Here is a 26653-nt window from a genome sequence, read left to right on the forward strand (position 1 = left end):
AGGTGGACAGAAAAGTTATATAAATAATGACATGCTTCATTTATGCAATACACATGTGGAAGAAGTCACCACAAGGTTAAGAGGAAGGGTAGTAAATAGTATGTCTTTTGAAAGCTGACATCTGTGGTGAGTCTAATTAGAGATTTCAAAATCTAGGCAAATCAAAAAAAGAACCAATGAAGGTGAACGCAGCAGAATATATTTCATGAGAGAAGAAAAAGTACAATAAAAATTGTGCAAATGCCACTAACAAGGTAACATTTACAATCGTGTCTTAATATTGTTTGATATTTACTGTCCGTGTCCACACTCGTAAATAAGGACTATCATTAACATGGGAGCAGGTTCTCAGAGTTTATTGTCATGGCAATTTCTCTTAACAATTTACAGATACAGATCCCTTACGGCAAATAGTGACGCCGGTACTCACTCTCATTCCTGCATTTGTGTTAAAGGATCAGGCCAGCAGGTTCCTCACTCTCACTCTCACATAAAGACACCAGCAGGTAAAAGGACTAAAAGTAATTCACAGGTTAGAATCAAACAAGAAAGGTGACCCGAGGAAAAGAGAAAGATGGCCTGAAAAACGAGGATGCTGCTCAATGGACAAGCAAAGACGCCTCCCTGACCCGGGAAAAGTCAGCTACGCATAACGGGGAGCAACCATCTACGTTTTACTGCAGAGGATCTGGGCATCACCATGCCGCGGAATCATGGTCGTGAATCCACCACTGCGGAACGGGCGAGCCCCGGAGTTACGTGCACCGGCAGAAGTACAACAGCGATCCTCTGCCCTCCTCCTGCAAAACCTGGGTGGAATCCTGCAGCCTGCTCTGGGCACTGTCCCCCAGGAAAGCTGTACCACCCCCCGCCCGGAGGAGAGCAGCGAAGTCACGCAACACACCGGGCAGCACCGGTGAGAAAACTAAAGGAGGCTGCAGCTTTGCAACGGCCATTTACGTATTTGAGGAAAAAGGTAGGGAACACTTTATTATAGTCATTGTAGCAGCCTGGTCAAAAATAAAGGGATAAACTGAAGCAAAGAAGATGTAGTTTAGATATTAGGAAAACGACTTTGCTGTGGCATGACTGCCTGGAGAGACCTTGCAGGCCTCAAGCTGATGTCGGTACAAACAAAACCCATTTATTTGTACAGGTGTCACCTGAGGACTCCACAGTCCCGAATGGCACGAGGAGGGGGAGCCTGGCCTCTCTTCCCCTCCGCCTCTCTGATACTGGGAGTCCAGCCGATCTCCCGCTCGCGGGGGACAAAAGCATTGACCTGTTCAGCAGAGTCAGATCCAAAGGCGGACTGGTATGAGTCTCAACCGCTTAGTAACTTGCTTAAATGAACTGTGGACATAGAATATGTTCAAAGAAACTGTTGATAATTTCCCTTTAACATCGTGGGATTAAAACCTTATTTTATATAGGTCCCTATAGCTATTAACTTCCTTTTAGCAAAATTCCTGTGTTTTATGCACCTAAGTTAACAAGTCCGGTGTTAATTCCGTGCACAACATTTCTAGCTAGAAGGGGCGTTAAAAACACGGTCATTAAAAAATCTAAATTCAAAGAGCAGTTTTAATCACTTGGCATAAAGATAAATAATTGGAAGAGCCACAAATAAATCACTGGTCATTCCCAACTCCTCATTCCAGTTAATTAAAGAAAACAGCTTTCCCTCACTTTAGTTGTCTTCTTTGGCTTTATTTTTTGTTAAATAAATAAACATCTTAAATGCATTCCTATAGAGCTCATTTTCTGGAACTTTTTTTGTCCCTCCTATTTGTTATTTCATGGGGGACTATTTGGTGTTCGTGTGTCACGATTTCAAACAAACTTAGGGGTGAAATTTGAAAAAAGCAGTTCTAGATACTTGTTATTAATTGCTTTCTAGATGAAAAGATGTCATTTGGGGGTTTTAAAGGGCCAGCCACAGCTGATCCTGTCTGACTTTTTGGGTTTTGATTCCAACTCTGCCTGGCCGTGGCCAACAGGCTGGCAATCCGCCAGCTGCATTCAGCCTCCCTTGCTCCTAATTACTCAGTGCCCCAGTTCTCCTCCCTTGTCGGTTCAGTTCTGGTTGCCCCAACTAATTCCCATTTCTTACTCCTATATTCACCTTCAGCTCGTTAGTTTTTGGCCAGTCTCCACTACTGTTTCAGCTCAGCCGTTTGCAATTTCTCTCGTCACTGTTTCGGGCCTTTTTCCTCCCGCTTTGGTTTTGTAGGGTTGAAGGGCAGTTTTCAATTGCACCTTAGGGAAGAATGGGTGAGTATTTTACTGTTGTCAGGTAGGTGCCAGGGAAGCTCCCATCTCTCCCACGAGCCCTTTTCCTTCCCAGGCTGGTCTGGGAGCACAAAACCGCCTCAAGGGTGCAGCAGCACCAGCAAACACTTCTTTCTCTGGTAGGTTTAAGAGCTGTTTTATGCACATGAGGATGCAATAGGAAAGAGACTGTCTGATGAACACCAGCTGCCACACTCAAGGTCCCAGCTCCAAATGGTTATTTTAATGAATATTACAATTAATAACCCCCAACAGAGAGTGTTTTCAGCTTGCTGGGAGGAGCCAGGAGGCACTGACTGGTGGCTCTTCCCCAGTAAACAAGAAATGTGCACCCTGCAGACTGGGTTTCTCTCCCAGTTCTTTTTTTCCTCGGCAGACTCGTGGCCTCACTGAAATTCCTAACGGGCATATCATTGTGTAACCAAAGTCATACTTCAGCTGTTTGGTGGTTGCACAAGTATGCCTTAATCTGAGATATCTTAAATCTTAGATGTGGCTCTTCATATAAATTTGGAAACAAACATTCCTCTCTCCTTTGTGGTGAAGTAAAAGGAAGTTTGCCCCTACTTGGAGTTTCCAGTCCCAGTATTGCAGCACTGGCAGATGACAGTGATCAGGTGATGTATCAAAAGGTTGCAAACAAATCCTTTAAATATCAGTTGGTTTCTAGAACAGATTTTATTTGGTCTGTTTGGGCCAAATTCACTCACAGTAGAGTTGCATCACTTGAAACTATGCTCACATGAAACCTTAATACAGCTCCCTGACTACTTTGAAATCCTTATTAATAATGCATATTTTTACTTTACAGACGTTGCATTAAATCCTGTGCAAATACAGGAAAAGACATCCATTCAATACAGACTTCGTATTTATTGAAAGGAAAGAACTAGAATAATTGCAAAATGGCTTCAGGAATACAAATGCTCTGCTCCACATCTTTTTATTCGCCAGCTGGTGTTGCAAAGTGATTTTGAGAAAAAAAAAATTACTTTGGGTAAAGTTGTGTGAAATAACTAATGCATGAATTCGAAACATTAGTTATTAGGAGGGAGTGATTCTTCAAAGAAGACACTGGTATCTAATTAGTTAACTCCTAGGGCAAAGCAGGCAATATACCAGCTGATGCAATTGGTGGCAGCAGGAGCTTGGAAATAAATATCTCTATTTGGCACTGAGAAGTGAAACAGAGCTCAAATTTCTGTGGATTGCCTGGCCCCAAGTTCGTGCCTCAGAGCTTGCATTTCTGTGGTAAAGGAAAATTAAATCTCAGAGTTTAAGATCTGGGGCTCATTGTGGCTATTTATTAAAATTCATCTGGTCTCCCTAGACTGTGAATATTTTGAGTTGACCTAGAAGAAGCTCGATAAAATCAAACCCTCATGGGGCATTTCCAGTGTTTTCTGATAAAAGCTTAGTAGAATCGTGCTAACAAAAACGGAGACACTTTAAAGCACTGATTGTTGTCCTAGCTAGAAGAAATGCAGTGGCATGTGAAAGCAAAGAACAAACAAAAATCCCCAACCTCCAGAAACCCCAACCGAGCAAAAACCTGGGGAACAGCCATTCATGGTGATTTATAACGTGTTTGGTCCTGAGTTCATTCAGACCACCTCTTTAGAGGTGCTGCGGCTGGGGCCACGGCTGCAGCAGGCTACTGGCAGCGCCAGCGGAGCGGCGAGGGCTCCCTGCAGAGGAAAGGCAGCTCAGCTCCCTTCTGCCACAGCTGCTCCACGCAGCAGCCCTGTCCCAAGCAGCAACAGTTCAGGTAGGTATCTGATGTTAAATGAAATTACTCTAGCATTAATGTATTCAAATGTATTGTCTGATTGTGTCTATGACTGTCCCACTTTTTTTTTTTTTTTTGGGGGGGGGGGTGCACTTCTAGCTTTGTTAGTCCCTTTGAAACAAGATTCCTCTTTCTCAATATCAAAGCAAAGGCAGTACGACAGATGGTACCGGAGCTGGCCGCCCTGAGTCTATCCTGTGCCTTGCTGAAGAGGCTTGCTTGTCCTATGTGCCCTGCGATGCCCTGGAGGTGTCAGCATTTTGTCGTTCGACTTAGTTCCCATCATTGCTTTTCTGCTCAGAGATTCTGCCTACTTATCGTTCCATCATCCCTCTCAGTCAAAAGGGCTGTTTCCCAGGGTCAAGCAGAGATTTCTGGTTCCAGGTCAGTTTAGCTTCAGAAGCTCCGTATCTGCTGCCTCACGGGCAACGGCCACATGCTCTCATAAATCTGCCAGTAGGTCTCTGTGTGAGTAACCTCGGCAGCAGACGCACAACAGGACACCTGCGTAGAGCCCTTGAGTTAAAACGACAGCCTCCTGCCTCCCTACCCGAGGTTTGCTCTGCAGACAGTATACTCAGCACTCCCAAACCACCACTTTTTCAGCTTACGCTGTTGCATTGTACCCAAAGTGAAAGCAAGGAGAAAGAAACACCATCCTGCCTATTTAGCAAGTTCTAATGCGCTTGCGTTCTCAGCCGGCTTTGTTCGTGTTCGTTCCTAAGGAAATGCAGTTCAGTCGACCCGGTCTCGGGTAGCGACCGAAAGGCTGCGCGGGCTGCGCTGCTGCAGAATGGGGCTAGCTTAACGAAAGGTTTGCTTATGGGATGATGAGCAAGCTGGAGAGGTCTCTCTGCTGCTAGCTTGATAAAAAGAAAAAGTAAATGATTATCGAGAAAGTGTGTTTGATTCGGTGTCACCGAGAGAAAGAAAATGCTGTTTCATGTCACTTTTTAGAAAGCACAAGGTGTGTAACTTTGGGGGATGATTTTGCTCTTGACTAATCTTCAGATTCAATATTAAATTTATTAAAATCTCAAACTTCCCAAAGGAAAGAGATTCTGCATCTTTTAATGAAAGAGAAAAAAACAATATAAACATACACAAATTTACAGAGAAAGGATCAACTTTAATACATCTGGAGTAAAAGGTGTTCTTTTTTAAATATGGTATAAAAATAAATGCAAGAAACATTAACAGAGAATATACAGACAACAGACAAAGACACAGGCTTTCTTTCTCAATGTGAATACATCAGTGAAATGAAACCTTCTGTGCTAACTCATTGTGCAATAAATGTGATGCCATATGTATATTTATTAATATATTCATTTTTTACATTTCTTCCGGTTTTTGACTGACGTATTTTTTTAATAAACTGTGCCTAGCAGAAGCTTTTTTTTCACTGTACTTGAGCTTGCAGAAAATAAAAAGACACAGATCCAGCTTGATATGAAGGAGGAAGTGAGCAGACAGTTTTCGAAATGGAGGCATCGAAAGGCTAGAGAGTCCCTCGGAGTCTGTAATGCCTTAGTATACACAAAAGAAAACAAGTCAGGTCCTTGCTCATGCAACATCTTGTTCTACTGTCCTCTGAGTCAGGCAATCAGTGAGCTACAAAGTATGTATAATGATTTGAGTCTGCTTCCATGCTACAAGGTGATCCTTTTAGTAGGACTGCACTAGACTGGTTAACCTCTTTGATGTGAGCGATTTCCCCTGAGGAAAAGATAAAAACAAAAAACAAAAACAGAAAACAGAGGCATGATCACTGCAAACCTGTTCACCAGCAACCACTTAGCGTTGCCACATCACTGTCAAATAACTAGGGGCACCAACTGGACTCTGTCAAATCTTAAACCACAGGAAGCCCTTACGCTGAAGCACCTGCACTGCCAGCCAGCCAGACTGTCTCGCAGAGTAAGTCAGCAAATTTAAAGGCCATTTTTGAATGAGGTTGGTTTTGGCTGATGAGAAACTAACGCTGAGGTTTTTGCTGTCAGTCATACCCAGAACTTGAAGAAGCGAGAGGGCCTTGTGCTACGAAGATGAATGTGCAAACTGCAGTAGCTCTGCCACAGAAGAGAAAAAGCTACTTTAAAGTTCAGGTGAGAAAATAAGAGGCAGATTGCATATAGGCAGGAAAGCAGCTTTTCCATGAACGCAGCTATCAGTTTGCTGAGCGCGTAGTTACTGTTTATAAGGAACATGGGTCAGGTATATTACATGTGACTGCATAGTGCTGCTTTGAAGGTGTTTGGATTTCCACATTGCTATTTTCCTCATTGTTCCTCCTGTTGCAAGAATGCGGTTTCAGTTTTTTAGCGAGTTCTTTTAATAAGCTATAATGGCCGTCTCACATGAGTTAGGTCTACGGTGTGAAGAGGATGGTGTAGGGTATGTCACTATGGCATATGTCAGACAGATCTGAGCTTTATCTGAGCCAGACAAAAGCCATGAAACCGCATAAAAGGAGTTAGATCTCCTAGGGCCATCCTACTGTGGCTCTGGTCCAACAGAGGCGGAGCTGGCACAGCAAGCTTACATCACTCTTCAAAATACCACAGGCATACCCTGATAACGTGACATAAAGAGATCATAAAACATTAAATAACAAGTGTCTCTGTCTAACTCTCCAGTTAGATATTTAATACTTACATTCATTACATTGTTCATTAGAAGTGCACAACTCAGAAAAATCAAACTGATTTCAAGGAGACTACAGTAAGAAATACTGTAACTATGGAGAGATGCTACATTTTCTGCAGTAAATGGCAAATAAAATTGTTCTGCCATATCAATGAGTTGTTAAGTCATCTGCGGTATTATAACTCAGTGGAATTACACAATTTAACATCTATTGTCATTATCAATTACATTTATGCTCACAGGGATCTGCAAGTTGGTTTCGAGCATTCGGTCAAATGCAATATATCAGAGTGGGTCTTCACAAAAGGGAGAATAACTATTTTATTCCCTGCGCTCTGAAATACAAGTTGAACAAATTAGGATGAATATTTTCCCTACAATATCATTTTGAAGGGAACTCATGTTCTGCAATGTTGGGTTAGACTGCTCATCCATCAGGATCACCATATCACCTGACAATATTAATGCTCCTTTCTTCGAAAGATAGAAAGTGTCATTCCTGGCACGCTCTCTTCCCTGTGCCTAGCTTTAACTCTGCCATTTTCTAGCCACGTTAAATTCACAGCTTCTTGACACTTGTTAAGCCTTAAATTATGTTTTCCTCTAATGAAACAGGTAAGCTGTTATAGTAAGACCTTTTTTCTTTTTAAATAGTCAAAAAAGTCTCAACAGCTGTGCGGCACTGGGATACAATTTAAAACAGCATGTCCAAAATTAAGTGTTTTGTTAGGTGATTCATGATTGTCAGCCTTGAACATAACCTAGGAAAATATTGAGCGTACGTTTATCTCTGCCTTTGATGAAGTGATTTGTGCTTGAACTTACAGGTCTACAGGCCTGGCTACTTTTTATAAAAATGTATGAGTTCCCTTTAGCACTGAACTGCATAAACCAGTTAATTAAAACACGGAAACTAGGAGCTCCCTATTAGTTATTAAAACAATTTGCTCAATACCACACTGGAAAGCTGCGCAAGCTCTTGTTTTGGGATAAGATCTGTGAAATATTTTTTATTCTTCTCTGCAAGAATTGATTATTTAGGAGTTGTAAATTCCCTGGAATTGACATAGATGAACCATAACCAAATTCTAGCATCTCAGGAATAAATTGTGATACCACATAAACAGGGAAGTTTTGACCTAAAAGCAGGCCGAAAACTAGTTATTCGTTTGTAGATCTGACTTTTCTAATCTTATTCTACATACTTGAATTTTCCCCTAGAGACACAGTGAGTTTTTCCTCCTAAGACCTAGAGTGATCAGGATTTCTCTAGATGGTCCTCTCCTCCACCTCCCCTCCCTGCCTCAGAGAATATTACACTTCTTAAAGATAGGGAGTCTCCATCTGATCGGCAATAACATATGCTTTTTTCCCAGGTATTAGTTGTAATTTATCTTATAGTTGGAAAAAGTGACAGCTTAGACGATACACCCTCCTTAAGAGATCTTCTTCCATGTTTATTCTGAATCATACTTAGTTCTCTGATTGGGAAAATAAGCTTTTAATACACAGAATCCATAGCAGCTCCAAAACCAGAATCATCTCACCTTCTTTCTTATTCAGATCTGCAAGGATTTTTTCCAGTTTACAGAATATTTCTTTCAAACTCTGTTCCAGAGTATACTCTAGCTCTGTACGGTAGGATTTTGTAATTACCACTTCTAGGAGATTTCCAGAGTTACTCAATTTACAGACTGATGTAAGGATCATCCTTTGTGGGTCATAATACAAGAGCTGAGCCCAGCTATTTCTTTCAGATACAATGTTAATGGCATTTCCATGAGCCAAATTTTGATTTGGGGAACTACATCTAACTGGCCAGTTTTGAGAGGTGTAGCATGAGAGTCATCACACAGAGGAAAACATTTCCTTTGCTAATGAGATTAAAGAACAATTGGAAAAAAAGATGGAAGAAGTAGTAGATGTTTGTCTGAAGAATGAAAAGGAGACCCTTAATGTGTTCCATATATTCTTGTCATCAACGTTTAGAAGTATATGGCCAAATTCTAAGCAGGATTAGGATTTTTGGCTGTATTGGTGCACTTTGGACATACGAATTGAAACTATTTAACAATTTTACTAATAATACATAAGCTAAAATGAAACCCCCGCATGTACCCTGAGAAGGGAGTCAGAGTATGAGGAGGTGGCAGAGCCCCTGGAGTGAGCAAGTATGTCTAAGAATGCAAAATCAATTGGCCTCAGTGTTCGTGTCCCTGCCTTAGTGCATTAGCTGTTTAATATAGTAAAGTAAAGTAAAAGCCTTTGACAGCGTCTCCCACAGCATTCTCCTGGAGAAACTGGCGGCTTGTGGCTTAGACGGGTTTACTCTTCGCTGGGTAAAGAACTGGCTGGATGGCCGAGCCCAGAGAGTTGTGGTGAATGGCATTAAATCCGGCTGGCGGCCGGTCACGAGTGGTGTTCCCCAGGGTTCGGTTCTGGGACCAGTCTTGTTCAATATCTTTGTAGATGATCTGGATGAGGGAATTGAGTGCTCCCTCAGTAAGTTTGCAGATGACACCAAGTTGAGTGGGAGTGTTGATCTGCTGGAGGGTAGCAGGGCTCTGCAGAGGGATCTGGACAGGCTGGATCGATGGGCAGAGGTCAACTGTATGAGGTTTAATAAGGCCAAGTGCCGGGTCCTGCACTTTGGCCACAACAACCCCATGCAATGCTACAGGCTTGGGGAGGAGTGGCTGGAGAGCAGCCTGGCGGAAAGGGACCTGGGTGTGCTGGTTGACAGCCGGCTGAATATGAGCCGGCAGTGTGCCCAGGTGGCCAAGAAGGCCAACAGCGTCCTGGCCTGTATCAGGAATAGTGTGGCCAGCAGGAGTAGGGAAGTGATCGTGCCCCTGTACTCGGCACTGGTGAGGCCGCACCTTGAATCCTGTGTTCAGTTTTGGGCCCCTCACTACAAGAAGGATGTTGAGGTGCTGGAGCGTGTCCAGAGAAGGGCAACGAAGCTGGTGAGGGGTCTGGAGCACAAGTCTTATGAGGAGCGGCTGAGGGAACTGGGGTTGTTTAGTCTGGAGAAGAGGAGGCTGAGGGGAGACCTTATCGCTCTCTACAACTACCTGAAAGGGGGTTGTGGCGATGAGGGTGTTGGTCTCTTCTCCCAAGTAACTAGTGATAGGACAAGAGGAAATGGCCTCAAGTTGTGCCAGGGGCGGTTTAGATTGGATATTAGGAAAAATTTCTTCACTGAGAGGGTGGTCAGGCATTGGAACAGGCTGCCCAGGGAGGTGGTGGAGTCGCCATCCCTGGAAGTGTTCAAAAAACGTGTGGATGTGGCGCTTCAGGACATGGTTTAGGGGACATGGTAGTTCTGGATTAATGGTTGGACTTGATGATCTTAAAGGTCCTTTCCAACCTAGTGATTCTGTGATTCTGTGATTCTGTGAATATGGGGTTGTCCTTCCAACTGTACTTTTAGAGAATTTAGGGGGAAAATTAGAAAACCGTCTGCAGATTTATGAGCTGCCAAATACAAACCTGCTGACTGACCTATTTATGCAACATGACACTAACACCTCAAATAATCCAGCAAACAAGTCAGCAACAGCCTCGTGTGTATGTGGCTTATAAGAAATCAATACGAAATGTACGGTAGAGGAAGATCAAGCCTTTTCCTTTTAGAAAATTAATTTTCTTCCTTTTTGCTAAGCAACCTCAATGGCTCCGTTTTTGTGTTTCGTTATTGCCAGCATGGATGCGATTCCCCGGGACTGATGCTGGTATAACCAGAACTGAGAATTCCACGCATCTGACCGGGGGTAACGGAGGAACAGTGTGAACCCCGCCGGGAGCAAAACGAGATGCAGGGCGAGAATCGGCCCTCCTTGCTCTCACCGTTCCACCTCCGCTGACGTGCGACAGCCCCACAGCACGCCGGCAGCTCGGCCGGCACCGCGCTGCACCGCGCAGGGGGCCGGTCCACAACCAGCCCCCGACAGGAGCGCATCTGGAGAGGCACAGGAGCAGAAACAGCAAGTCCCCTTCCAAGATCGGGCAGCCCTTGTTCCTCTAGCACCGGGGACTTGCTCTAGCACCGCTCGGGCCTGGGCGGGCCGCGATCCTGCTTCCACGGCCGCAGCAGCACGGGAGGCGGCACTCAGCCACCTGCACGGGTGTGCTTCACTTTGGGGCACGCGGGGAAGAGGAGGAGGTTGGCGCTTCCTGACTTTGGGGCAGGAGTTGTCAGCGCAGCCGCAGCGCTGAGCGGTGGCACATGCAGGAAGACCCTCCTGCCCATGGCGGGGACCTGCAGTCCGCCCGTCCTCCCCGTCAGGGCCGCGGCCTTCCCCGGCGCGAGGCAGCGGCTGAGCGACTGCGCTCCCGTTTCGGCCCCTTCCAAATCGTGCGGTGCTCCCGATTTCCTTCTCCTTTCACACTCCTCTTTATATTTATGGGTCAACTGCTCTCTTTTGCGATTAACCGACAAATTCTTGCCAGATGGGGCAGTTTGAGCTCGCATAACCATCTGACGCGCGGGGTAACACACAAGGTTTCCCAAGGCACCAATGCACTAGCCAAATAGTTTCAGCGTGCTTGCCCCAGGCCTGACTCTGCCGGTTTCTACACCTCTCCGCAGTTCTCGCTCCCGGAAACAGCTTAAGACTCGGGCAAACGTTTGCCAGCTGGGAAATGGCAGGCGCCAGCCTAATGCCGGGCAGCTGCGCGCTGGCCCCTCACCCGGATGAGCCCGGCTGGGCAAGCGCTGCTCCTCAGCTCTTCACTTCCAGCACAGAGCTCCGCTCACCGCAGAACAGGGCAAGGAGGCCAGTCCTCACTGCTGGGTCCTACAGATGCTCTTTTGGATTTTCTTCATTCCTAAAAAAACCCTGAAACTAGATTTTTGGCCTAATTACTAGTCCAAACTAAAAATTTCAATATATCGTCAGTTCTTTTTAGTCAAACATCAATAAGCCATCCAAAATGGAAAAAGCCTTCATTTCTACAAATACTTACTATTTTTATTATTGTTTTATATTTGTCAAATAAGAAGCTTTGGGATTTTTTTTTCCTGACTAGGTATTTTCTAGTTTAAACTTTAGGAACAACCTGTGAGTAAATTCAAAAGTCTAATTGGATTTCTTCCATGACTGTACATTGAGCATGAGATCCCACAGTTGATACTGCATTGAAGCTGATTCACAATGCCATGCTCAAGAAAAATATAGCCCTTGGTGGGATTTCAGGGCTAGATGGACTTTTGTAGGGTTCTTGTGTGTCTAAGTTTTACCTATCCATACAGAAAAATTTCTTGATTAACAGATGAAATTGATATATTACCTGCTTTGTTTCTCAATCAAGGGACAGATTTTAACATGACAAGAGGTTACACCGGTTTAAGCATCTAAAAAGTCTATCCCCACTGATAAGAACTGAAGAAGCTGTTAATGAGTTTTAATTTCCATCTCTAGACCATAATTTGCTATGTCATGTTAAGTGACATTGGACTGTGCCTCAGTAAAAGTGTGCTCTGTTCAATGGCCTTCACATTTCACATCTCACGCATGAAATGGTCTAATGTTAATGGTCTGGAGGAGGAAAATATCAAAGGACACTTGTAAGCAAGTTCTTCCAGCTAAGTGGGAGAAGACAGCTGGAAAGGGTATGGGTAATGTAAGATATAATGGTTTTAAACTCAGAGATATTAAATGGGGTCTTGGTTATGAGGTTATGAGTGAAGATAATTATCATCTGATGGCTCCCTAGTTTCATATATGAACTGAGTTTGGTCTGTTTTGTACTGACTGTATTTCCATAAAACATCACAAGCTTGCAACGAGGATATTTTTTTGCCTTCTCTATAACTGGGCAACAACAGATGAACTTCTGTCACTGGTTGTGGTGCCTGAAGCCATGATATCAACATGTGATGTTGGAGTGTCTCCCCCCAGGCAGCTCTGAGGAACAAGACTGCACCTTCTTGCCCTGCTAACTTGGTTCCTGGTGGGACACGGTAATTTGCATGGGGTGGAAATGGAATTAGCCCGCTCCCCTGTAAACGAGATCCTTTTGTTTCAGGCTTCCAGACTGGTGTTTGCAGCTAAGCACCAGGCTAGCTCTCACTGAGGTGTCCTGCCCAGACTACTAGTCTGCCACTGTCACAAATCCTGCATGCACATGAGAAATTAAAGTTGTTCCTATCAACATTATCAGCGCATATTCACCTGTTTTTTTCTCTGTAATGTAGATGTTAGTACTTGAGGTAGAGGAAGATTCCTGATTTTTTTTTTTTTTAAATAAGGATTTTTTCCTCCATGGCAATTCCTCAGGAGGATTTCAGTCTTTAAATGCCACAGAAACAGCTGATTTCCCCCTCTCTACTTCTGTGGCAAGCAATGGGATTCTCCTGCTCCCTGACTTACACCTTTATCATCTTCCCTACTCACCTCCTTGGTGAGCTGCAGGTGACTAGACCTTAATTATTGCCAAAGAGAACCTGAGGGGCTGAGCTGGCCGGGGGGAGCACAGAGCACACTGTCACCTCTTCCTGCGCCTCTGAGTCGGAGCTGCGACACTTGTGGCTGCCGGTGTTACTCCAAGGCAATGCACTCCCCCAACCGCAGCGTTCCAGTAGTGCTGAAGTGTATGTGCTCTGTATTTTCACACTATAGCTAGGAGTGTGACTGAGTGAGGCAAACCAAGAATAGCTGTGCTTACTACTCAGAGACAAACTATAAAGTGTTCGGTAATAAATATTACATATAGCAAATGCCCGTTTGCGATTACTTTATCTATATTGCATGTGAATGCAGACCTGTTTTTAGCACTGTTCATGCTGTCTGTTGTGGACTGCCAAAGGCATTAGCAATTTTGCACTATAAAATCTACTGAGCAAGCTAAATAGCCAATCTTTTTAAGCTGAGCATTTAGGGCTTTCATAAAGTGCACCAACTTTTCCGGAAAGAAAACTCTCCAATGTCAAAGAAATGCCAAGCTGAGCCTAGGAGTTTTTTGTGTATATAGCTCCACTTTTATTTTTTCTCCATCAGCCTAGAATAATGACTCTATATTAGGTTATTTCCACTTAATTCAAGGAATAGTACAGAGGGATTTCCCTTACAAAGTTTCTAATCTTTTTAGTTTAACGAACGTTTTCTGTACCAAGTATAACCCACTTTCAATCATCACTGATCAGGAGTCTCTTATAGTCTCTGTCTTAACAAATCAGGTTATGAATTACAAGGTAATCCTCTCAGGTTCAGTCCCTAGACACAACCAAGGTTACTGGGTTTTTTAAACAATTCAAATGGTAAAAACTGAGGTCTAATTTAGTTCAATACAAACCCACTTTGATATACGTGAGAAAAAAACCAGTGAAAAATAGTCTAAATTTTCTAAACTATCAGAGGAGAAGAGAAACTGTAAATTTCATCTTACTAAATCATTCAGAGATGACAACATTTATCCAGGTTGTAGAAGACCTGTTTCACACCTATTTTCTGTATTAATCAAAAGAACAGATCTATACCACAGCCCCTCACTTCACAGTTGAACAAGTTAATCGGTACCACATAGGGTATTCTGAAAAATGTTTCCCTCATCCCTGCTGGTTGGAACCACTGTACTAAGGTAGATAATTACATATTATAAGGTAATCATAACTGAGAACAAGAATGGAAGAACAAGGATGCCTGGTGGCAAGGGGTCCTGGGGCAGTGGGTGATGTGAATTCAGTCGTCTCGGAGAAAAGGTTTGCACTTGGGTGTCCTGACATTTTGGATTAATTTGCAAGCCTCAGAGCTGCCAATCTAATAGAGAATATAGATCTAGCAGTGACATGTTTTACTTTCATACCTGACCCGACTTGACAGACTCCACCCGGATTCACAGGTGGTAGTAATTTGATGAAAAGCAAAGCCACATTTTTTGTTTTACAGCTTGCTCCATGAAAAAAGAATCTTCCTCTTCTACTGAAGAAGGACTAATGCTACACATCTAGAAATCCTTGTTCCCATTTCTAGCTCACAGCTGGTTTATTGGGCCTGCCTTCAGTCTCTGGCATCCTGCTATTCTGGTACTTCTGCCCTGAGATTAGGGGACAAAACTGGGGATGCCTGCGGGGCATAAGGCTCCAGTGTTTGTGCACAGAACTGCTGTTTTATCAGCAACGCTGCCCCGAGAGGGATTATCAGAGAGTCATTTTAGTGTCTCCCAGTCTCTCTTCACTTTTACCCTTCCTGTGTTTTATTCTCCTCACATCTGCCTGCAGCTTGGCGTTTTGCTCATAGCCAGCCATTTACATACTCCTTACCATAACCAGTTCCTGATCTGTGGGCTGTTTAAACTCCCATGAATAAACGTAGTTACTGCAGCGTGCCAGGCACTGTGACTGGGAAAAAGCCAGGCTCTCAGAGGTCCTACCTACTCTCTACATTCTCTTTTATGCACATAGGCTCTTTACTTAATAAGGAACTTCCTATGGAATTATCATGGAATTATCACGTATAATGTTATCATGTACAATGTCGTTTTATAGATCAACCTGCTTAGACAACACACAAATCACACTGCAACATGCTATGGCAACACCACCATGCAAAATATAGGGGTTTTTGTTTCAAACATTGGGATAGTTTCCTTTGTGGCTGTTTATTTACTTTTTAGTGTCCTTTATTGACTTTGTCCCACTGAATCCAAATTTATTCCTGATTACAGTGGATTCAAAGCATATTACAGGAAGCCTTTACCTATAAAAAAGTAGTTAAAGAATTACAGTTTTGTTTTAACATGTGAGATATTCCCACAGCCTCACAAAACTTTGTTCTTTCACTGCATTTATTTCTTTTTTTTTGATCACTAGAAAGTATATATATATTTTAAATACTTGAGGAAATACTCTTGAGCCTCATTGTACAGGAGGCAGTTTCTGAGAACTGCTTCTCCTTCTCTAGAAACTAAAAAACAAAAACCATGATCTTTGCTGAAAGCTCTCATATTTTTCATTTCAACGCACATAGCTCCACTAACCAGGTCACAGAAAAAGCCACGGACGCACACGCACACACAGCAGCGTCACCTGCACAATTCAACAGACAATGCAGACAAACTTAAGTATAATCCAAGATCTTTCTACCTCTTTTCATAACAGGTTAGTGCTCGCCCTCAGTGTTGGTGTACAGTTTTTATGGCATGGGAAAATAGGGATGTTTCTGCCCTACAAAAATAAATGCGTTGAATGCTTTAGTTTGAACTTTCACAATGTTAAAAAAAAAATTCCAAAGAAACTGGATAAGTAAAAAGAATCCCACATATCAAGAAATCAGTGGATCTTTTGGCAGGTGGCAAGACAATGCCCACAGCAAATTTACCAGCTTTAATTCTTTTACCTTCATGAAATAGCTTTCGAAAATTATATATTAAAAAAAAAAAATCAGTTCTTGTAGTCCATTACCAAAATGAAATCCCAATTCAACCCTTGCTCATCATCAGCATGAATTCTTTGATCCTGAAGAAGCTGTGCTAGACATTAAGGAAGATGGGGAAATTATTGTTGTTTATTTTTCCCTGTGTCCAATTGAAAAAAATGGGACAAACACTTTTGTAGTAAAATGAAAAGGAGACAGGAAGGAAATCCAATGTATTCAAACTGTGCATAGTATTTTGGGAGGCACCAGAAGAAGGAACAACATCAAGCAGGTTTTCACAGGTTCTTTACTACAATTTAAAAAAAAACCAAACCACCAAACAAAAAAAGTGAATAATTTCATGCTTCCTGTTGCCAAAATCATGGCTCCCAAAGGTTCATTCCTCCATGTGTGACTACTGACGTCAGTGGAAAAGGGACTAGGGAGGAGGGGTTGTAATGAAAGCACATTATAAAGCTGTCATTCCTAGGAAGATTCACAAACTGTGATAAATACACTTTTAACTGTCAGATTAGAGAAGCAAAAAGGGAAGGTAGGGATCAGGGGGGAGGAGGGGGAGAAGGATGTCCCATCAGATTTACTAGTCTTCCGAGGCAACAAACTTACCACATTGCGTGTGAATTTCTCAAAAGATGTTCGACGATCCAGTGTGTTTTCCAACTTAAATTTAAAATAAAAAAAAAGAAACAAAAAGAAAAAGGAGGGGAAAAAAAAAAGCAAGAAAACATGGAGTAGAAAAGAAGGATCGATGAAACAATGGACTGCAAAACAAAGTTTGTATAAATCAGGAAGCAAACATAGGTATGAAGCTGCAATGGGACTCTGCAAAACAGGGGATGTGCAAAGTAGATATAGTATTTGAAAAAAATAATTTTTCATGGGGATCAAACTGGTTTGATTTAAAAGAAAAACTGAAAATAAAAAGAAATAATGAAGTGCACATCTTGTGTTAATGAACTGACATTCACAAACTTAAGGACTTCACACGGACAGTTGTAGCTTTCTGGTATTTTCAACATCTCTCTCTATATTGGATCTTCAGAAATCAATGTTTGAACAGAAAACAAAATCACACAGTACTTTCATATAATTTTAGCTTGTCATTATAAACAATAGAATGCTGCGGTGTTAATAACTACCTCGCTCTGGTAACGATCGGGGCCCTGATTTTGCAAGGCACAGGGTTCCCAGCTGATTCTAGGAGATCGCTATTTATAGAGCCCACTAATAAAATTATTTATCATTATAGAAATCTACATTGCACAAGCTGCTCCACATACTCTGGGCTGTGTCTATTCAGAACTCATTCCATAATCTGGACTTTGCTAAGCAAGTATTACATACCAAGACATGAGCCTCTGTTTGCAAGGTGTGACATGATCAGTCCTTCAAGTCAGATTCCTAGCCTACTCAAAACTATTGATGTAATAATAGGGAAAGAAACAGAATTAGGAAGTCCCTCTATTTATAGTTGAAATTAGAAGTTATTCGTATGAATAAGATTGTTTCTAAACACATCCTGTAGCTTTTATAGGTGGAATAAAGAGAACAACAAATATTACATAAGCAAACTTGCAAACATGAAAGACTATTCTTCTGGGATTTTATTTTATTTTTTTTAATGTATTTGTAAAGCACTTTGCAGTTTAAGGTGCTTCATAACAGAGAAAACAGTACAATATGGGATGTAAAAATAAAAATAAGTTTTGCTAGATTAACTTATTGAAACATGCCCGCATGCAGGATATATACACATATATGTATATTGAACTCCTGTGTGTATGTGACCCTCCAAACACGCCAAGCTGGTCACCTACCAGATATCCAGTTGCACTGGCACAGGGGAGAGAAGACTGAGTATTGTTGCAAACATAACCACCGCTTTGCACAGTGGCAAGACAAAGGCAAGATGGACCAATACCTTTTTCTTGGCCTGTAGCAGCTCCTGGTAGGCACTGGATCGTATAAAACGAGGATAAGAATCACTTTTCATCAGTTTGTAAATGTGCTCCTGAAAGGGAAAGAAGGAGCTGTTACTCCCGTGAAAGAAGACAGGTGAAAGGGGAGGCAGGCACACAGGTTTCGGCTGCGGAACGTACACCAGCTAGCGCTATTCTGAGTAGGGCGTCTTCAGGGAGAGCAGGTTGCAGTTCTGAAGACAAGGCTGCCGTGCTCCATACTCTTAAAGCAGAAATCCCACCTGCTTGTTACGTATAAAGAACACGACACATCTTTCTTTAATTTTCAGTCCCTATTTCCACTATGGAATTATTTTTCTAAGGCTTTACAGCTGAGTCCTAGCTTAAGACCCAGTTCCAAACCTCCCTTACATTAGTCAGTTTAGCTAAGTGACTAAATCTGGAGCTGTGGATCCTTCCTCATCAGATTTTCTGAATTAGTTTCTGGAGATGCTTTTCTGACTTCAAAGGCTGGGAAAAGGTACTAAGTTTCTAATTCAGTGCCACAAATAAGTGATTAAGTTAGGGAGGATATCCCCTGGCTACTCTTGGAAACATCCCTTGACAGATGTTTATTCTGAATCCAGCTGACAATATAAGAAGGAAAATACATATGCAAATTGCAGAACAGTTCCAGGCTAATCTAATTTCCAAGATATTTATTCTTCAGGGGCATATGAAAATTTGGAAATCCTTACCCAGAAAACGAATGATACAGGCAGTTTATAGAGCTTTCCTTTTTGGAGCATTCTCATTGCTGTAAAATATGAAAAACTAAAAATCTATGATGTAGGACACTTTATAATTCCAGGTCTAGTTATAAAGTTAGAAAAAAGATTTGTAGAAAATGCAATCAGAATAGGAAATACTATCACAAAAAATATTTTTAAAAAATCCACTGAATTGTGTTAGCTATTTTTGTTTTTTTTTTTTTACTCAAAACCTGCCTTTTACTATAGGAAACTTGCAGCACAGCAATCAGGAAACAGCAAATAAAGTGTAAAATAAATACTGTTTCTCAGCTTGATACTGCATAAAATTAGGGAATAGAAAAAACCCCAACAAACCAGCTTGTTTGAAAATTATGGGAAGGTGAAATTAAAGCTGATTTTAAATTTTGATTGTATTAGAAACTCTAGAAATTATTCAAAGTACTTTTCATTGTATTTCTTTCACTAAGCAGAGAAATTCTGATGTATATTCAGAACTTAGGCTGCTTCATTTGGAGAATTTTTATTCCACTCAGTTTCTACAAAAGGAGCTAATGCAGCCAACAGAGAGCAGAAAGGACTCTGCTCCTGTTGTACATATCAGTGGTGATGGGCATTACAATGTTATTTCTGTGCAAAAGCCAACCCTGTAAAAGCAAGACTAAATTAAGCTGACCCTGACCCTAATTGTTAATGTACACATTAGTCAGAAACTGAGGCTGGACGTTATTGAGCACAATCGGTCTATTTTCACTTATGGATCACTCTCATTTGACGTAGAGTTCCACGGTGCATCTTTCAAGTCCAGAAATCTTTTCAAAACATTTTTAACAACAATTAAATGACCTGCCAACTGCCAGAATGACTTGTAAGTGGTCTCCTTCCCAACTGGCAGGCCGTAAAGAGCCTGTTGCAGAGGCAGAGCCCTACGCCTGACAAAACCCTGCCTCTTCATGTGAGGCACTCTGTAAAGGGCCTAAAGCTTCAAGTCAGAAGATGGCAGGTATAGTCTGCCACCTTTCCCCAGAGAAATGGAGGCTTCCAGATTCAAGTTGTATGCTCAACCGGATCAAATAAGCAGAGGTCTGACAGGAGGAAAAATCCTGCTTGCATAGAGGCTGAATACTCCACGTCTTTCATAAACGAAGGGGGAAAAAAGAGAAGAGAGATCTGGAAGTAAAATAGTGTTGAAATTTTACACCTATTTTTAAAAAAAAAAAAAGGATACTGGCAAGGAATTGAATTGTCCTTTACTTACTCAACTGCAGAGACATATTTTTTTAAACACTTAATTTTGCTAGATTGTTTATTTGTGTAACTTATGTCTTTGCAATATACTGCATTCCTAAATCTCCTGGGGGTCAGCAGATGCAAGCAAAACCTGTGTGTTTGGCTTAATGCAGAGCACTTCAAAAGAGAGGGTATGATATAGTATCTAGTGAAAACTTTATTATATAGACTATTTTATTATATAGACTAGCATCATAGGTTGCTAGTCTCATAACAGCAAAATGAAAAGCTGGTAGAATTATTCCCCCTCCTATTTAGGCACTTTCCTCGCACTAGAAAGCCCCAATTCAATTCCCTTCTCTCCTTTGTGGGACTTGCAGTAGCATCTCCTGACTCCCAAGATGATGACCTAATAATCAAGCTGTAGGGGATTCTGCAGGGATATGATCTCAATCTCTCCTTTTGACACCATTTCACTTTACATTAATAATTAAATTTTCATCACTAGGCTGCTGATGGAAAAGGGAGGATGGTACTGGTTCTACTACTTTTGCTGTCAATCCAGTTCTTTTCTGTCGCTTTTCTCAGAAGTCTGCAAAGATGAAATATTAAGTTATAAGCCACATGAATTGTCCCATTTAATACAAAAATACTTGTTTTTTCTTCTGAGGAAAACCAAGATTTGTATTTTATCTTTTTTTTTTTTTTAATTTTTACTTCCAGTCTCAAAAATATAAGGATTTTCACAAATCTATCTCTGGTCAAACATATCTTTTGATGATGGTATTCAAACATTGTCTAAGTCAGACCCCAAAAAGCCAAATAAGACATTTACAGACTGTTCTTTACTGCTGTAACACTGAATATTGAAGTGCAAATCTTTAGTATTCTTTGCCCAATGTTCTGTAGATAGTAGTTTAATAAGGTAGAGAATATACAGCAGCTGTAAAATGTGATACTTCTGCACAAGCTGTTACAAAATGTTGTTTCTCACATGGGTCAAATTCTTTTCATGATGGGAATCTATGACTCCTATAAATGATAACAACACTTTTGGACATGCATTGAGAGAGCAGCCTGTGTCAAGGGAAGTCTTTCAGAGACAGATCTCAAGAACTAGAAATCAATGTGTGTGTGTGTGTGGAGGGTGCTTTTCTCTTAACGTAACTGAATAATAAAATTAAGAAAACAGGAACATGAAAATATCATTTTCACTACACTATATGCTTTGCAATTTGAAGCCCACTTGAAGACTCTATCAAACACAGAAGTTTCATGAAAAGCTTTAGTAATTCATAGGTCTCATGAAAGAAAGAATGTTACCCATTTGCATTACCAAAATGGCATTTTAGGAAACAGAGCATTACCATTTAATTCCCAAATATAATGTATCTTATGTACATAGATCTCACTAGCCAATATTCTATTTCAAATGTCTCTAAACAGGATTGGAAACTGACCTGAGCGTCTTCAAATGTGTATCTTCCAGGGTCCTTTACATTCTGAGTGGTTTTGTCGTAACTTTTTGAATCTAGATTGATAGCGCTGGGTGCACCTGGAGCAAGAAATTCTTGCCAGATTTCTTGGACGCGAGCAGGAACTTCACGGATAGGCCTCTTCTTCAGGTCTTCTACTGCTAACCAGAACCTATGGCACAATATAGCATCTTGACTTCCAACTCAGTATAATCATTAATGAAGTGCTTATACTCTTCTTTGCTCTTAAAAGAAAAAGAAGTAACTGAAGTTTTAATCTAAAACATGCTAAAGTAAGAAAAAACTGTGATTTTATGTTGGGATCAGCATTCTGGTATACCGTCTCAGGCAACCAATCCACTTTAAGAAGCAACTATTACAAGCCTCTTCCTGAGATGGGTGGGAAATCCTTCATTATTTATGTATGGGTAACTTGCTTAGGGGAAGGTTTCCATTTAAATAGAATTAAACAGAGATTTCATTTCACCTGAACTACAAGGCTAGTATCTCTTATAAACGTGTTGCTTTTTGACATTCCTTCAAAAGCTAATAAGAACTTATGTTCTTGCTATCTAGATGAATCTCTGACTCCTGCTAAACTATAAACTGTGTAATGTAATTTTATTACTATTACTCCACAAATCATGTAAAACTGGGAAAGCATTTGTTTTGCCTGCTGTAATTTAATTTCTTTCTTCAGCATTGCATTTCTATGCATATTTTTACTAGAATGCTGAATGGAAATGCCCATTCTTTCTTCTTTTCTGCTGCTGAGCAAACCAACATTGGCCAGCCACAGACAGTACAGGCCAGTTCATTGTGCCCAGTCACTCAGACTGGAGCAAGATCACTAAAAAGGTCTTGAGCACTTTGTGATTACAGCTAGCTAGATATAAGCTTTGACATTCACTTTTCATTTGCTGTTATGATTGCTTGTCATTATTTCTTCTATCAGTCTTCAGACTCTCTCACTGCACAAAATAATTTGAAATTCAACTAGGATCCCATGCTTAGACATGGTGAAGAGCACTTAGTCCCGCCCCACCTTGCCTGAGAGCTCAACAAAAGTTTGACTTTGTTAAATATGCAATACATACCATCACAACTTTTTGTTTTTGTTTTGACACAACTGATCCTATGAAACAGATAAGTTGAACCTTGAAGTGAGTTAACTGTGAAATAAGTTGGATTTTACAAGGCTGACAAGTAACTTGAGAGTACCTTTAAAAATTTGGTTCCACTGCGCTTACACTGTGAGGTCAAACTGAGCTCTCTCAGCTTAGTGAAACAGGGATGGGACAGGGGAGAGAAACAGTAGAATTGTACTCAGATCCCCCAAGAAAGAAAAACTATACTACCCTCAATCCAAATTCTAATATAGTTATTGAAACAACGCTTAAGAGGTGATAGCAAAGCATAGCAAAGAAAACCTTATGGTATTTCTCCTATAAGACATTCTTCACTTGAGATGATTTACCTTCCAGGAAGCAATTAGTTCTTCATAGTTCTGTTTTGAAACTCCTTTGTAGCACAAATAGAAGGACCCTGTACTCGTTTCTCACAAGCCATTATGGTCAGCTTCACTCTACTGAGATGACTATTTTAGGTATTTCTACATCCTTCAATTTCCATAGTATCTCAGCACAATCTTTCTGTATATTGATCCCTTCTCCAAAAGACAGAGAAGTAATAATGTCCCAGTTTTGCAAATCCATTAATAATGTAATAATGTACAGTGGTTTCTCCAAGGTCACAAAGGGAGTCTGTGCCAACAGAAGAACTTCAGTTTCAAAAATTCTGGGTAGCATCACTTATCTCTATGAACTGCAGTGTGAATCGAACATAGATCTGCAAAGAGCCTGGGGACGTATTCTGAGAATCTGATGGCAATGCAGTAAGAATAGAGGCCTCATAACTCACATTTAAAAACTGCACAGCTCACAAACTCTAATTCAGTTCACTCTATCAAATTTGGGCAACCTACTTCGGTTTCCCTAAGCTGCTTTCGATATTTGCATTTAAAAGTGTATATCCTGCAGTGCTAACCCCTTCAAATGCATCTTCTGGCACTGACTGATTACTCATGTGTATCGAAGTCAGGTAAGGAATAGGAAAATGAAAGGGAAGGATGTTCTTTGTAAACACACATTTTCTATTACCCTGCAGACATCCTGAGGATCTAGCTCAAAGCTGTCACATTCTTGTTTGTTCCATTATATCCTGCCAATACCTCTGGAAGTCACCACAAACATGCCTCAGGATGCTATTTTCCTTTCCAAGTAAACTGTTTCCATATAGTAGGTTATACTCAATTATGGGGAAATAGATGGGAGATAAATTTAGCTTCTTTGAGGAAACATTCAGCTTCCAGCATAGAATAGGCAAGCTGTATAGACACATCCTTACAGGTTGAACACCAGCTCTTTCACAGATTAATTTTATTCTACCCTTCTAACATTAGCATTCAAAGACTCTATTTAAAATGTGAGGTTCTAAATATAGAAACATCCATAAAAGTGGGAAGAAAATGCTGATTTCTGTGGTATGTTATGTCTAGGGTACTTACTTCATGGCCAACACACATTTTAACATTTTAATTTACTTATCTTTCAAGAAAAAATGCCTGCCCTCCTCCCACAGAGAGTTAAAGTCAAATATGCAAAGTCAGGAAATGCCAAAAATAAGGCTTCCACCTCTTGCATTTTCAAAAATAACTTCTGTGATTATTCCATGGCAACCAATAGCACAGATCAAGTTGAAATGGAGTCTACAAGACCTCAGCATAGAGTGAGCTCCCTGTCGCCTTTTACAGCTCTGTCTCGTGAGCTGTGAGCAGAGCAAGGGAAGACTCCTGCAGCAAACAGCACGCAGTCCGCAACAGTAAATATGTGCAAGGGCGGGAGAGGGGAGAAGGGGAACCTGACTGTGTTTTGTGGACAATGTTATACAGAGACTTAGTGCTACTTCGTGGAAGGAACTTGAGCTCATTCTCTCTGCCCTTGGATGAAACTCTGTATCTCCTCTTGGCGGAGGTTTGCTTTTGCCATGGAGACCCTCTCTAGAAGATGCTCAGTACTGTTTGAACAGAGACCTGAGCAGCTGGGTGTAAACCTCGCGGCTGTCTTCTGTCCCAGCATTTGGGCTGCCACACGCTGGGTCACGTGCCAGACGTATAGCTGAGTGAGAGTCTATTGCATATGATAGTCATACAACCAGCCACATGACACGGTAAGACACATGTTGCAAGACATCTGGGGATTATGTACTCCAGCTGGATTACTTTCAAAGTGAGGGTGGCCTTGCCAGATAAATAGCACAGCTGCAACATGGCTTCTGACCCATTAACTGACCTAAATGTCAAATGCAGCCATCAGCAGATCCCAGATCAAGCTAATCAGTTAAATTTAGCACATAGGAACGCAGAGTGAGAGAAAGGCTGCAGTGGTTCTCCACAAACTGTGTGAGGTTTAAGCAGGGTATGGAGACAGTGAAGTGGGAATTACATGGTCTTTGCACCCAGTGCATGTGACAGAACAAGTCGGAGGACAGAACTTTCACCATTTTCAGCAAAAGCAAACAAAAACCTTAACAAACTCCATGGGGAAAATCAGCTAACATTTTTCTAGGGGCAGGAAAGACTACACTGATTCTTGGAATCCACCTTTTTGCCAAGTACAACTTCAAGCTTCAAAATGTAGTAGTGCTAAAGGTCTTCAAGAAAATGACAGAGAAAACCATTAAATCTCATAAGTAGTTCTTTCTCATCTCTTCTGCAGAAATGGCAACATTGCTGGGACTTGAAGTTTAAGCTTGAATCTAAATGAGAAATAAAGCACAGGCAATTTCAGCCTTGAGGATTAAATTTCGGTCAAATTATCGGCACCCAAGACAGGATCTCATAATGAACCATATGAAGGATAAACATTACCAGTCCCCATACTGTGCGGGAAAGTGTCATTACCAACACTGTTCAGACTTGCAGGACAGACATCCAGGACAGTTAATCAGTGTTCGAACTTCCTAACATGCAGAACTCTCTTCTCCACCATCAGTGAAGACAGAAATATGTTCCATTTAAAGTAATCAGGAGTGATGATCAGTAATAAAGAGAAAAAAAGTGTAAGTGAAACAGGTTGGATTAAAAAGAAAACATAACTTCTTGCACCATTCTCCCTCTTCTCTAGTAAAAACACTTTTATGGTGTTATTAAAAAAATAACCATAACCACTGAACTAAGTTAAACATAAAATTAAGCACTATGACTGAAACAGTTTGTAGGCAACACTGCAAATTAGTTGTCTATATGTGGGGGTTTATTTATTTTTTCTAGAGGACATAATTGAAGCTTCTATCTCCAGTATAGAACATTTCTACAACAACTTAAATGGATGAGTCCAAAATAAACACTTCACAAAATCTCAGCTTGTAGGAGGATGGTCAGAGAAAAATTATGGAGAGAACACTTCTAAATCTAGCTAACTCCTCAGTCCCTCTCTTCTTTTTCTGGACAACCAGAACTCAAAGCCCCTTTTCGCTATTTACTCACACATCATGGAAGCTAATAAATGAATCAAAAGAAGAGGCAAGGGGTCCAGCGGCTTTCCTTCTGTGCATCATGGAAGATGTCCTGTCGCCACTTCACTAACCTAGTGGGCTTTTGCCATCTTAGCACCACCTGGGAGATCACACCTACTGCAATACTGCATAATGACTTGGACAGACTTTCAGGTTGGCAGGCTTAAAAGCCTTTGGATCTTTACAGGCTGCAATTTCTACAAAACAACCACTTGGGAGCAAATGTACAGTCAGCATATGAATATATATTTCCAAAGAATTCTGCAGCACGAGAGACAAAGGAAGGATATGGAGAGGAATGAGGATTTTCTACACAGATGAAAGAAATTAGCTGCCCAGGTGCCGTATTGCCATAAGATTCATTTCACTATCTCTTTGAAAAGTCCTTTTTCAGTGCTTGGACAGCCTTGTGACCAAGCTCAGTAGTGTTGGATCATGCTGCCTTGTGAATTTCAAACAATGGTCACCATTTTTGTAATAGGCAGTGGGAATTTTATAAACGTATTGTCCAAATCATATGTTACTTTAGCTATTTGTTTTGTGTAGTGAGCAGCATGCAAAGTGATCCCTCCAAAAAATCTACATGGTAACAAGAGAT

At 41.2% G+C, this 26653-nt stretch overlaps 1 protein-coding gene across 13 annotated transcripts in view; it reads right to left on the reverse strand.

The window, feature by feature from the left end:
* The window catches only part of RGS7 (regulator of G protein signaling 7), a gene marked incomplete at both ends in the record, with an annotated part of 259392 nt that overhangs the window by 11752 nt on the left and 220987 nt on the right, over positions 1 to 26653 (reverse strand). For 5 of the 13 annotated variants that reach the window (XM_081997372.1, XM_081997366.1, XM_081997373.1 and 2 more), the window contains 3 exons: positions 5473 to 5800; positions 18029 to 18118; positions 21466 to 21652. In XM_081997372.1, the coding sequence (XP_081853498.1) occupies positions 5750 to 5800; positions 18029 to 18118; positions 21466 to 21652 (328 nt within the window). Of the gene's footprint in view, positions 1 to 5472; positions 5801 to 15549; positions 15897 to 16713; positions 16768 to 18028; positions 18119 to 21465; positions 21653 to 26653 lie in introns of those variants that run through there. The other 8 variants (XM_081997371.1, XM_081997365.1, XM_081997375.1 and 5 more) reach the window with 4 other exon arrangements.

Source organism: Phaethon aethereus (genome assembly GCF_964289735.1).
Source record: "Phaethon aethereus genome assembly, chromosome: 3".
Taxonomy (NCBI): Eukaryota; Metazoa; Chordata; class Aves; order Phaethontiformes; family Phaethontidae; genus Phaethon; species Phaethon aethereus.